This window comes from Melozone crissalis, unplaced genomic scaffold (genome assembly GCF_028551555.1).
Source record: "Melozone crissalis strain CALT ecotype California unplaced genomic scaffold, PUWL_Pcris_2 ptg000006l_1, whole genome shotgun sequence".
Taxonomy (NCBI): Eukaryota; Metazoa; Chordata; class Aves; order Passeriformes; family Passerellidae; genus Melozone; species Melozone crissalis.
In genome coordinates, this window is record NW_026535784.1 from 52684868 (window position 1) to 52697650 (window position 12783).

Below are 12783 nucleotides of genomic sequence, written 5' to 3' on the forward strand. Positions count from 1 at the left end.
GCAGAGGACAAGATAACATCTCAGAAATAGACACATGCTAGCCTCATGTCCAAACTGCTTTCAATACAATCCAACCACATAAAAACCAAGCAGATGGATCAAGGGTATTTTGTTAGAAGCTGAAAACGTGATTTATCATTCTTGAATGATTCCCCACACTTGGCAGAGGAGGAGAAGGTACAGAATCACAGCTGTTATCTGCAGAAATGCTAGACCAAGTGACACATTTTTATGCCATCAAGTAAGATCTAAAATTTCTTTGAATGTTAGCAAGCATCTGCATAGCATCTAGAACAAAACAGAGCCATTTTTCTGCACAGAAGTCTGTTTTTCAAACAGGCATCCTGACCCAGTGCTTGACCATGACAGACACTTGCAAGCATTTCTAGTGTCCTGCTGAAGTTTCCAACTGCCAGACAGAGACAGAATCATGATCATGGAATCATCATTTTATAAATGGGTCAGAAGTACAGTTTTCTGATATTTTTTATTGTGACCAATATCAGCAGGGCTGATTACAAAAGCAATACCCTGTTTTCTTTACAGACTGCAAACACTCCTGCAGGTTCTGCCCCAAACAGGAATGGCTTATTAGGATCAGATGATGAAAACTCCAAAGGGGTTATTAACAACATTACTCAAAATATTTTGAGGTTTAATATCCAAATTCATGAACACTGTTTAACCATCAAATGCGATTTTTTCCCCTGTATCTCTTAGGCATAGTCCATAGAAGGAAAATAAAATGTGGTCTGTACATGAGTGACTTTATTTCCTAGGTAAGTCAGAAAACTATGTCAGATTAAGCTAAATGGGAAGTTACCTACTAAAAAGAGAAAGGAGAAAATCATGATCTTCCCATTCAGCTTACCCTGACTTAACCTCTTGACAGAAACTCTTGTTCATACACACCCTTCCCTTCTAAATCTTCTCAACTGCCCTCCATCCCACTGAAATCACATCAGAAGCATGTAACAACTGCCCTAAATGGCTCCAGAGTAGAAGCTTTAAGAAAAAGCATCAGTATCTACAAGGGCAATTTAGCAATGGGGAACATGGAGGAGCTGTACCACCAAGGACTTGAGGCCACCAAGTGCTGGAAGGGGACACAAGGAAGAATCTTTAGAAAAAGCCTAGGAGGTTACACACCAGCCTGTCTGCTGCTTGGTAAATATTACATATTTTTATCACACAATCACAATATAAATATCATATGTTCACTTAATTTTCAAATTCTAGACGCAAACCCTCTCAGTCAGCTGACAGATAAAAGAAACTGTCTGGAACAAATCTACAAATTCAGTTCAAGGTGAATGAACACAGAGGCACCAATCAAGACAAGTAAAGCCATCAGAGCATGCTGTGGCCCTCACACAAAATGCACAGGCTTTACAGCTCCTTTAATATGAACAGTGCTTACAGGCTGTTAGAGTCACTCTTTCTTTGTCTGCTACTATGTATTTTACTGTTCTGTCTGAAAATTATTATACTATCACCCCAGCCAGATTATTAAGGAAGAAAGAAAGACCACAAATAAAGAGAACTCAAGCAAAACATGAAATTCTGGAGTTTTGCCCAGTGTTTCTGATTTTACTTATTAAATGCAGCAATACTGTTGGCAAGTTCCCAAAATCTATGGTCTGTGGAAAGCAAGAAAACAACTCAGTTGTAATGTGTGGTTTCTTCCACATGTAAATGGAGTGAAACTTCCTTGATGTGGTCGCCATGAAAGTTTCAGAATAACTTGTACTCTATTCATCACATGATTCAATAAAAAAAATTAAATGAAAACAAACCTGGAGTTTTCTGTCATAAGACTGTACCAAGGTGCAAGCACTCAAAACCAGGTTTGCTGCCCTTCACTTGACACTTTCTGGGTTTTATCACCACCTCCATTTCCATTTTGCTCTCTTTTTTCTCTCTCTCTAATGTAAATATCCTGATTCTCCCAAAACAAACTATTTTAAACAGGTTTTCTAGTGACCATGATGCGTGTTTGAAAGGGACCCAGCTCACTGAAATTAATTGGCCAGACTGATCTCACCTAACAGATTCTTGCAATAACTCATTAGTTTACACTCTAGAGAGGGTAGAATAATAAATATTTGGCTTAAAGACATTTTGCTGCATTTTTAGAATGCCTTCAGGTTATTTTTCTAAAGATTCTTCCCCTTTAAGGCTGATTAAAATGCTGCAGAGGCAGATCTCCAATCCAGACACTCTCTCAAGAACATTTTGGGAGCCAAACCCTCCCTGAGCACATTGCTTCTGGAAACAGGAGAAGTGCAACCTTAAAAAAAAAGCCATCTACCCCTCAGGGCAAGTGTGGAGCACAGCCCCTCCCCAATGTCCCAGGTCCACTGGCTGACCATCTCCAGCCCTTGGTGGAGTGAGTGGGACCTGGGGTCAGACTCTGCAGGCCAGGACACGAAGGGATCCCCAAAAAGTGGTGTCTCTCCCAGTCCCAGCAAGCTGGAACAGCTTCAGTTGGAAAAGGGAAGGGACAGAGATGGCTGAGCCCGAACACTCACAGCCCCAGGCGGTTTCTGTTAGAGGATCCAAATGCCCTCCAGCTCTGACAGAAACTGCAGCCCCATGTCCCCCCTCAAAGGCAGGCACTTTAACCACAGAGCTGGCTTGTCCTGGTGTCACCGAACTGTTCCCCACAAAAAAGGAACAGAATTCCACAGAATAACATTTGCTTACAGGTTTACAGGCTGTTACTGATGGAAAAGTAATGTACAAACTGCCTGTGTGTTTATACAATTGCACTGGGACAGGAGGTTTTCAATATTTTCAGTAAGATAAAATCAAGAGATCTGCTAATTACTACACAGTGCTGTAACAAGCACCAAGATGTAATTTTGCGTCTTAAAACTCAAAGCATGATGCTCAAGAGAAAAAAAGGAAGCATGCACTGTCATTTATTAAACTTTCAGAAGCCTGTGGAAGGCCTTCCATTCTCAAGTCACTTGGCATTACAAGATCACCTGCTCTGCAGAACAGGCGATGCACATCTTGTGATCCTGAAGGTCACGTTGAGTCAGCCAAACCCTGGTGGCTTTGAATGCTTAGCAGAGATTTTCCCTCAATCCCCACAGCTGTGGCACTTGCCTGGCATGTCTGAGGTCTCTCTATGGAAAGGGGGGCCAAAGTCCTGTGCCTGGCCACTCCTGTCCCTCCAGTGCACATGACACACTCCAATTGCAAAGACACTTCCCATGCTAACTGCAGATAAACCCAGGCTTTTTCCTGCGGCCCAGCTGGAAACAGTTTGGCTTTTTCCAAGTTGGTTAAACCACTGCATCTCTTTGTGAGCTGGAATATTTTCAAGCATTCCCACATAACCACAGACCCAACTCACCTGTGCTCAGGAGCAGCAGCACTTTCATGATGGTGTACTCCTCGAAGCTGAGCTGCAGGCGCACGAACTGCAGGCTGATCTGGTGCATGCCCTGGCACAGCTCGAACATCGCCGACTGGCGCATCCGCTCCCTGCGGAGACAGGGGAACAACACCCAGGGCCTGAGTACACACCAGGGAGAGCACAGCCTGCAGGGGCACCAATACACACCAGGGAGAGCACAGCCTGCAGGGGCATCACCCAGCACCACCCTGCAGGGATGGCTGAGCTCACCTCGCTACCCCGCAGACCACGGAAAAGGAACAGCAACGAAATCATTTGAGTTTTGTCACTGATGGGATTAGTGAAGTGGCAAAAGTGTTTTAAAATGTATTTGAATTGTCAGTGTTTGCTCAGCTCTGCCCTGGCTGATGGAAGTCTGCCTGCTGAAGAGGTCAGAGCTGATGCAACAGGGGAACGAACCTACACCCACTGAATGCATGCTCTAGATGATACACTCCCCCATCAGTTGACATCTCCTGTTCAAACACTGAAATATTCAAAAAACGTGGTTTTTTCCCAAACTAGTAATCTAAAACAATCTGGAATAAAGGAATATATTGAAAAAAATGAACTTGTTCATGAATACAGACTTCTGCCTGTTAAATCGTAAAACAATTAGGATACGTGACTTCTATCTTTAAATATAATTTCATAAATTTAACTTCTGACCTTGTCTTTCTTCTCTGAGGTAATCCTAGGCTAACCTATCTTGCTCAAGTTCCAGGCAGAATTAGTTAGAATTTTGCTAAATTTCTGAAGCTGCCATCTCAAATCACAACAGCTAAAGAAAAGAGTCATTGAGAGTTCCCTGTCTCAGCAGAAACTGTGATCTATATATATATGTGTGTGTGTGTATGCAGGTATGGAGACAAGGCCCTATAATTGTTCTGTGGCCACTACTCCTCTTTTTTTCAGTTGCTCAAAACCAATTGTCTGTATTTCTTCTAATAAATTTTTGTATAATTGGGGAATTGGATGAAGTTCAGCTCATTATTTTAACCAAGCAAATGCTTTTTCAAATATACAAATTGGCTGGTGAAAGAGAAGAATCATACTGTGTGCAAACAAAGACTGACATAATCTTCCTGGTGTTTTATTGCACTGCTGCCAGAGCAATTTCATTTTCCTCTTTAATACTAATAAAGAGGACTCCCCATTGTTAGATGGGCTCTGCACTTTTCCCCTGCTCCACCCTCTTTTCTTGAGACTAAGAACTTCCAGCTTCTTTTTTTTTTTTTTTTTAAATTACATTTAATAGTAGGAGTAATGCCATATGTAGTTGTTTTTATTATGCATCATGGACTGCTCCCAGGAGGCTCTGAGAGATACACATCAAACTCAAAAGGCAAATGATTAATAAAGGACATTTGTATTTTAAATTCTACATGTTGAAGTGTATCTCAGCTGGCCAGAGACAGCAGCACTCCAAGTAAGAGCCATCTATGACATCCATCATTACTTTTGCAGGACACCAAGGTTTGTTCCTGTTCCTCCAGACTGAGAATATAAAAGCCACTGCCACCATCCCTGTGTTTGACCTCTACAGAGAGAAGTGACAGATTTTTCATCAGATACGACAAGCCACACAGCAAGAAAAGTAAAACATTATAATGTTTTGTCTCAGGTTTCTTACGCCTTTTTTTTAGTGGCAAACCACTCTCTGTGTGAATTAACTGTAAAAGTGTTGATTCAAAAACTCGATGTTTTACATTACATTGCACTTTTTCTGACATCCAAATTTTACTGCCTTTTGTTTTTCTTTGTACTTGTTTTGCTTATATGAGATTGCCTAAATAGAAGAATTTCAGTTATAGTCAGGGTTTTTTTTGGTTAGTTATTTCTTTCTGTCTTTTAAATATTCATTTTGTTATCTACTTACAAATATTGATCTCTAGGCTTACCCTCATGGAAAACCTGATGGCATTGTTTGTAGCGAGATAAAATGATGCACAGAATGAGTTACTAAGTGATTTGTTTAATATACAGCAAACACATTATTTGAAATCAGTGTGCCACCTGAAAAATCGATTAAGTTGATTTATTACTTATTTACAAAATATTACCAACTAAAAATTATGTTAGTTAATTCATGACTCTGTTTAATGAAAGATAAGCACTTTGTGGGAGTTTTGGTAGTCAACTTTGTATTTGGTTTTCAACCCCACACTGGGTGGAATAAGAGGGTACAGAGCTTTTGAAAAATTCAGATGCTGACATCACAGATATCCAACACCTTGATAAGAGCAACAAAATAAAGCAACAGAAATATGATAAAAGTGAAGAGGTGCAGAGAAATTAAGGCATGTCAGCATAACATGAGCAAAGTAATTTTTTTCCTCACCAAACACATCAGCTAAGAATAAATGGCATCAAGTCATCACAAATGCCGTTACCATCACAAGGAAAAATTTAAATGAACAAAAAAATGAAAATGAACAAAAAAAAAGGAGGGATTAAAAAAAGGGCAAATCCAACCAAACCCAGCCCCACCTCCGACACAGCTCCTGAAGCTCTCAACATGAAAAATGGAGGATATGAAGATCAGGAATATAAGGGCACGTATCTTTATGGGGACATTTAAGAAGGTAAGTACATTTAAGTAACAAAAAGCGTGGAGCCAAAGCTCTGAATCCGCTGTTTGGATACGCATTCAGAAGTGGTGTCATTAGCTCAGTTCAGCTTAATCCTCCTTCATAATAATGCGCTTTAAACTTTACACCTTAAGTTAATCCATCTTAAGTTCCCCGAGTGTCTCCTTACAGGCTTAAAGTAATGCCCAGCTCACATTTTGTCTGACCTTTCCTGCAGCCCTGTGGATGGCCAGGGAGTCCAGACATTCCCACTGCTGCCACCAGCCATTCCCACTGCTGCCACCAGCCATTCCCACCGTTACCAGCCATTCCCATCACTGCCACCAACCATTCCCACCGTTACCAGCCATTCCCACTGCTGCCAGACATTCCCACTGCTGCCACCAGCCATTCCAACCATTAGTAGCCATTCCTACTTCTGCCACCAGCCATTCCCACCATTAGCAGTCATTCCTACTTCTGCCACCAGCCATTCCCACTGCTGCCACCAGCCATTCCCACCATTACCAGCCATTCCCACCATTACCAGCCATTCCCACTTCTGCCACCAGCCATTCCCACCACTGCCACCAGCCATTCCCACTGCTGCCACCAGCCATTCCTACCACTGCCAGCCATTCCTACTTCTGCCACAAGCCATTCCCACCACTGCCACCAGCCTGTTTCCATTGCTCTGCCCAATTGCCACTGGAGCCACGCAGCTACAACAGATATGTAGGATTTGACCAGTCCCCCAGGAGAGCAGGGATGGTTTGGGACATTTAAGACAAGGCATCCTAAATACCAAACCAGCCATATATCTCATAGTACCCTTATGTGATCTCCACAGAAACCAGGCAGCCACATCAGAACCTGTGAAACTACAGGCAGGCTGAAGAGAAACAGCTTGTTATGAATAAGTAACTCATCATTTATGAAGTCATCATGAGGCCCAGTATCACAAATCTCCTCGCTGAGGATGGAAACTGCAACTCAACTGACCGTAACCAAAAAGAGGAACCCACGCAGCAAGAAATATTCACTGACAGGCGAAACTCAGCCCCAAACCAAACGTGATACCAAGTTTTATTTACTTTCTCATGGGTACTATTCAAAGCTGCTGCACAAGGCATCTTCCCAAATTAGACAGAGAAGTGAATAAAGGGGAGGCTGTGGTGGGTGAGTTGAGGTTTCATCAGGACTTAAGTGACTTGCTGATAATCCCAAGAAAAGATTGGCCAAGGCATCATCCCCTTTCACAGCACCTCAGAGGAACAAAAATGCACCTGAGTTAGTCCCTGCAGCCCAGAAAATACTTAGGAAAAGACCAATAAATATTTGCAGCAAAACTCTGATGTCAAAGATAGTTTTTGTGTCTTCTGATTTCACACTTTTTACCACTGTAAGAACCATTTCCAATTTTATAACCAAGAGCCTTTCCCTTGCTAGACTAAAACCTGTATCCATTTGAAGGTTGCCCACCAATAAAATTGATTTTAGGCACCTTCAGAAAGCACTTTTCACTGTAACAAAACCAAAACAAACGACCAATCAAACAAATGCAGCCCAACAAGAAAACCTGCCAAAGGCCTGAAAGTCAAAACCTGTTTGGAACCCTCCAAAACCAAGGCATGCTTTCCCTCATGCCAAAAGAAGTCAGTTTGAACTTGACAGAGAGGAGTAAAAACATCACCAGACACCTTGAGGGCAAGACAGAGCTACTGAGAATAAAGAGGGGAAAAGACTAGGACATGGAATTACAGAAACCCCTGCTCAGTGGCTCAAACCCTCTAACCATAAAAAGCCCTTGGCCTGGATTATTTTACCTGCCTTAGGAAGGCATTCTGACTGGAAGAAGTTTTGAGGTTCTTGGGGAAAGAAAAAAATAAACATATTATTGTCACAACACTTAACTGTCTCTTGAGGGAGTATTCTGCTCCAACAGTGGCGACAGAATGACACTACCTGAATAAATTCTTCCATGCAAAGGGGCAGGAAACACTGAGCATCCCTCTGCTCAATGGACTGCACCCAGACACCTGTGTCCCATCTTGAAGCCATTTAAAATGCCACTGAAGTCACCCATACTGGAGCAGCCTCATTAAGTTAACACACTGATCAAAACCCAAGCCAAAATGCAAGCTGGATTCAGACAAAATCCAATTATGACTTTTCATTTAGTACTTATTTTTTATTCAGCACTTTCTAATCTCTGCTTAGTCTGCAAGCCACAGCAGAAAGATACAAAACCTCTTCCCTCCAACACTTCGACTCCTAAAGCAAAGCTTTAGAGTCATCTCCTTCCAAGGAGGCAAAATTGCCTATTACTTTGCACCAATTTGGGCACTGCCAAACTCAGGACAAAATAGTGACTGGACCCAGGACCACCAATGTGAACACTGATAATCAGACAAAGAAGATAGTTTCACATTAAAACAGATCTACAGACATTAAGCTGCTATTTTTTGGCCTTTAGCCACCCAGGCAATTGGCAATTTTTAAATTCAACTTGGCAATTTTAAACTGAACTTATAGAAGTCAAGTCTGAAAATTAGTTTTCTCACAAGAAAATCATCATGGTGACCCTAGAGAATACCATCCCGGATAAGCGATACTAAGGAATTTAGAGCTGCTTTAAAAGTTCCAGCCAAGTGTCCTCCTGTTATATGCCTATCAACGAAGGAATTGGCAACAGCCCATGGATAATGATTGCCAAAGGAGAGTTTCAGCTCTCAATCACTAGCAGAGAACTTGTGATAAAATCCAACTTAATAATCACCCAGTTATGTAACCCTAAAATCCCAAGCACATCAATAGCAAAAAACCCCAAGTATATGCTGGTATTAACAGTTAATTATGCACTTAGGAGAATGCTGATACCAAATACTCTCTTTTGGTTTGCATTTGCATTTCAAAAGAGACAAATCACAGTTTTAAATGAGAAAATACATAATTATGCCTTTACCAAAATGCTTTTTCAATAACACATTCAATAAGTGATGATAATGTACACATGGCAATAAATACCCCATTTCAAAGTTCATCAGAGAAAGGTACTGAGAGCCAGAAAAGGTGCCCATTAGGTATTGTTATATACATCCATTCTGCCAGGGCTCATTGTCACTTGCAGTGGTTCATCAACAAAATTACTGCTATATTCCACATGCAGCAGCAATTCTCCTTTTATGCCAACAATGCCTCAAAAATTAAGACTTTGCTCATGCTGTCACGCAAAGCCTGGCATTTTCTGGAAGTCGACTGAGGCACGTCTTCCTCTCATGCCAGTTTAGAAAAACGACTTCCTAATTTTTCTTTCACTCATATTTAACTCTAGAGGGGAAGTAGCAGAAGCAAGCACTGTGCATGTGAGAGGCATTTGGAGATGCCAGCAAACAGCTCATCGTGTGCAGGAGGATTAAAGCAGCACCCCATTCAGACACAGTTGCAAGGAACAAACCTCTGTTCTAAGACATTGACAGAAGTAAAAAGAAACCCTCCCAAAAAGCTTGTGGATGTCCCAAAATCATGCTGAGACAATACCAGGAGAGCATAATTATGGTCTATGCTAAATGTAAAGTCATTGGACAAGTCTTCGTACTAAAGTGGTAAAAACTAACGCTCAAATTCTTTTGAACCCATCACAAGCTGGAAATCTGCCAGAATATCCACTGGGCCAACTGATGAGCAAGATGAAAGTGAAGCATTTGAGAAAGATCAGTAAAGTTAAATAAAATCTTTGCATCAGTGCTCTCTGTAGAGGAGCCCAGTAAGGGCTCTCCCTTTTCAGTAAGCAAGTGTGACAAATAGTTTCAGATTCAAGTGCAAGTAGAAGAGGGTTTATAAGAAAAAAAAAATACAGTAAAATGAATAGTAATAAATCACCAAGACCAGATGGCATCCATCCACGAGCTGTAAAGCAACTTAAATACGGAATTGCTGAACTACTAACTGTGCTGTGCAGCTTATTGCTTAAATTGCCCTTATAAAAGTCGTGGAAGGCGACAAACGTGACTGATTTCTTAAAATGGGTCTGAGGGTGGGAAGGGAGCACTGGAGACCAGAGGCTAGTAAGCTCCAGTTCTATATCGAGCAAAACCATTGAAAGAGGATCATGAATTGATAAACAAACATGCTGTAAGGGAAGAAAGCACAACTCTGGTGGAGAGGTCACATCTCACGAATCTGAGAGGGCACTCTGGTGATAGCACGAGGACACTCCGGTGGATCCGGGCGACGTCTGCACGATGGCAATGCTTTGCATATGCCAGGTCTAGCTGCATCCCACAGCCATATGGGGTGAGACCTAAGCAAACACCAACCCTCTCCTCCTCCTCCTCCTCCTCTCCCCTGCCCTGGATTCCACACAAAGGAAACTGGGGCATGCAGCTTGGGTATGGGCGCTAATAAATTCTGTCAGCGTGCCAGCGTGGGTAATTACTGGTCTAGGACCTGCACACTGCCTTGCATCAGGAGGTATGGAAAGATGCAATCACGGCAGGGTTGGATTTTAAAGCTATTAAAAAGATCTCCTGGAAGCTCTTAAAGAGAGCTTGGGGACAAGGGGGTTGTCTCTTTGTGGATTATTAGCAGCTTAAAAATAAGAGACCAAGGGTCATAACAAATGGACATCTCTCTCAAGTAACGGAGGTTACCAGGGAAGTCTCACAGAGCTGGGGCCTGGGCACTGAACTGCGCTCATACATCATATGAGAAAAATCAGACCTCTGGAGCTGACAGAGCTTGCTGATGGCTCCAGATGATGAAATCAAGAGCTGCCAGTGAAAGACTGCTGAAAAATCCTGCAAGTCTGTGGGGCTGGCTGGCAAAATGGAAGGGGAAAGTCACTGATTGGACAATGCAGACAGTATAATCATCTCCCACCACACATACAAAATAACAAACATCACACAATAAAGAGTCCTAGGCGTAACTTAGGACAGGTTTTTTGGGCTTCTGCCTTTTGAAAGTGCTTGCTCAATGTTCATCAAAAAAAAGCAAAGATGCGAGAGAAGAGTTGAGAGCAAGACAGAAATTGTAATTTTGCTGCTACATCCACTGTGCTCTAAATCTAACATGTCAGTCTGGTCTCCTCCCAAAATTAATACAAAGCGTAAGAGGAGGAGCTGAGGATGGCCAGAGACAGCAGACAACTAGCAGATATATATAAAGGGGAGGTCAAACTGACTCACTGATTCTTCAGCTCACAGAAGAAACAACAGGGCTTGATGGAGATCTAAGTGATAAATGGCATGCATGGGATGAGAAGGATTATATCCACTATTACTGCAAACACAGGAATGAAGTGACACTCCATTAAATTATCAGCCACCTGCTTTAGAAACATCTCCAACAAACATATATGCATAATGAAATTGCAGAAGCAACTGCCACAGAACATTTTAGATTTCAAGATTATAAATGTATTCAAAGAGGTAACAGGCAAATTCACAGAGAAAGACACAGAGGGGTTATTAAGCACAACTGTCCAAATGCAATCTCACATTCAGAAAGTATCTAAGTAATTGCTAGAATGGGCAAATGAAGAAGTAAGTCCCTTGTCCTGATCTTAAACTTTCTCTGGCCAATTTAAAGGACGACAAACTCTGCTAGAGGGACAGTTTCTGACATTTCCCCATTCTCACAGATTTCTGTAAATCTACAGTATCTCCTGTTTACCTTTAAAGCTTCACAGTTTGAAGTAAAACACTTCAGAAATTTAAGAAGTGTTTAGAGATAGAGGCATTAAAAGGCAGAGCCTTTAGAAATTTATGCAGAGAAACTGAATCTATTGCTTTGCCCAACCAATGACCTGCTTACAAAGAAAAGAAGCCCAAAAATAAAGACTTGGAAAATCTAGCTGAAGCATGTATTATGTATACATTTATTATGTACAGGTATGACAGCAGTTTTCCAAAATTTCTTTTTTTTGTCTGCACTACTGTTGGGTGGGTATGTAACAAAATCCCTTTATGCCCTTCTCTGGACGGGAACTGAGTCACACTTTATGAAAAAGTAAATAGTAGTAACAATGTATATAAAAAATTTACTGAGAAGATATTCACTTTTCACAGCAATGACACTTCGCATGAATTAAGTATTCCTCACTAAAATAATACATGCAAGCAAAAACCATGCAGGGAGGATCACCAAGGAGTGCTTGCTGACCTTTTAACAAGACCAGTGACTGCACAAACAATTTATCAGCAAATATGAGCACTGACAACTCTTACCAAATCTGGTTGTGGCAATAATAATTGAAAATGAGGGATTTGGAGGCTGCCTGATGACAGAGATTACAAAAATGTACCCAAATTTAGAAACTACAGGATTCGCAGATTGCAAGGGAAGACAAAAGGGTTAACAGCCATCACCCTGCCAAACATAAAAGCAAAAAAGTAATCATTGGAACAATGAGTGAAGTTTCTTATTGGCTTTATCACCATTCGCAGATGATCTAGCTAATTATCCCCCCCAAGCCCTGAGGTATATGAGCTTAAATAAATAAATTAAAAAAAAAAAAAGGTGATAATAAATATTCAGCTTATTTTATTACATTTATCTTGCTGCTGTTACCATAGAAATCAGAACACCAGGAAGACTTACAGGCTTCAGCACTGAGAGGGCACAGAGAAGCTGCTGCATCCCTGCACTGCCTTACACAACACCAAATCCTAATGGTCCCAGCTTCCACTGGCACATCATGAGGGAGTTTAGGAATGTAATGAAAATGTTATTTACCAAGAAAATGTACTTAATTATTAAATGAAGATTTTTTAATACAATCTAAGCTGTTTCACTTGAGCTACA

At 41.4% G+C, this 12783-nt stretch overlaps 1 protein-coding gene across 5 annotated transcripts in view; it reads right to left on the bottom strand.

Moving 5' to 3' along the window:
- Positions 1 to 12783, bottom strand: part of NR3C2 (nuclear receptor subfamily 3 group C member 2) — a 188960-nt gene that overhangs the window by 11486 nt on the left and 164691 nt on the right. For all 5 annotated transcript variants that reach the window (XM_054292668.1, XM_054292694.1, XM_054292679.1 and 2 more), the window contains one exon: positions 3365 to 3495. In XM_054292668.1, coding sequence (XP_054148643.1) covers positions 3365 to 3495 — 131 coding nt within the window. The remainder of the gene's footprint in view (positions 1 to 3364; positions 3496 to 12783) is intronic.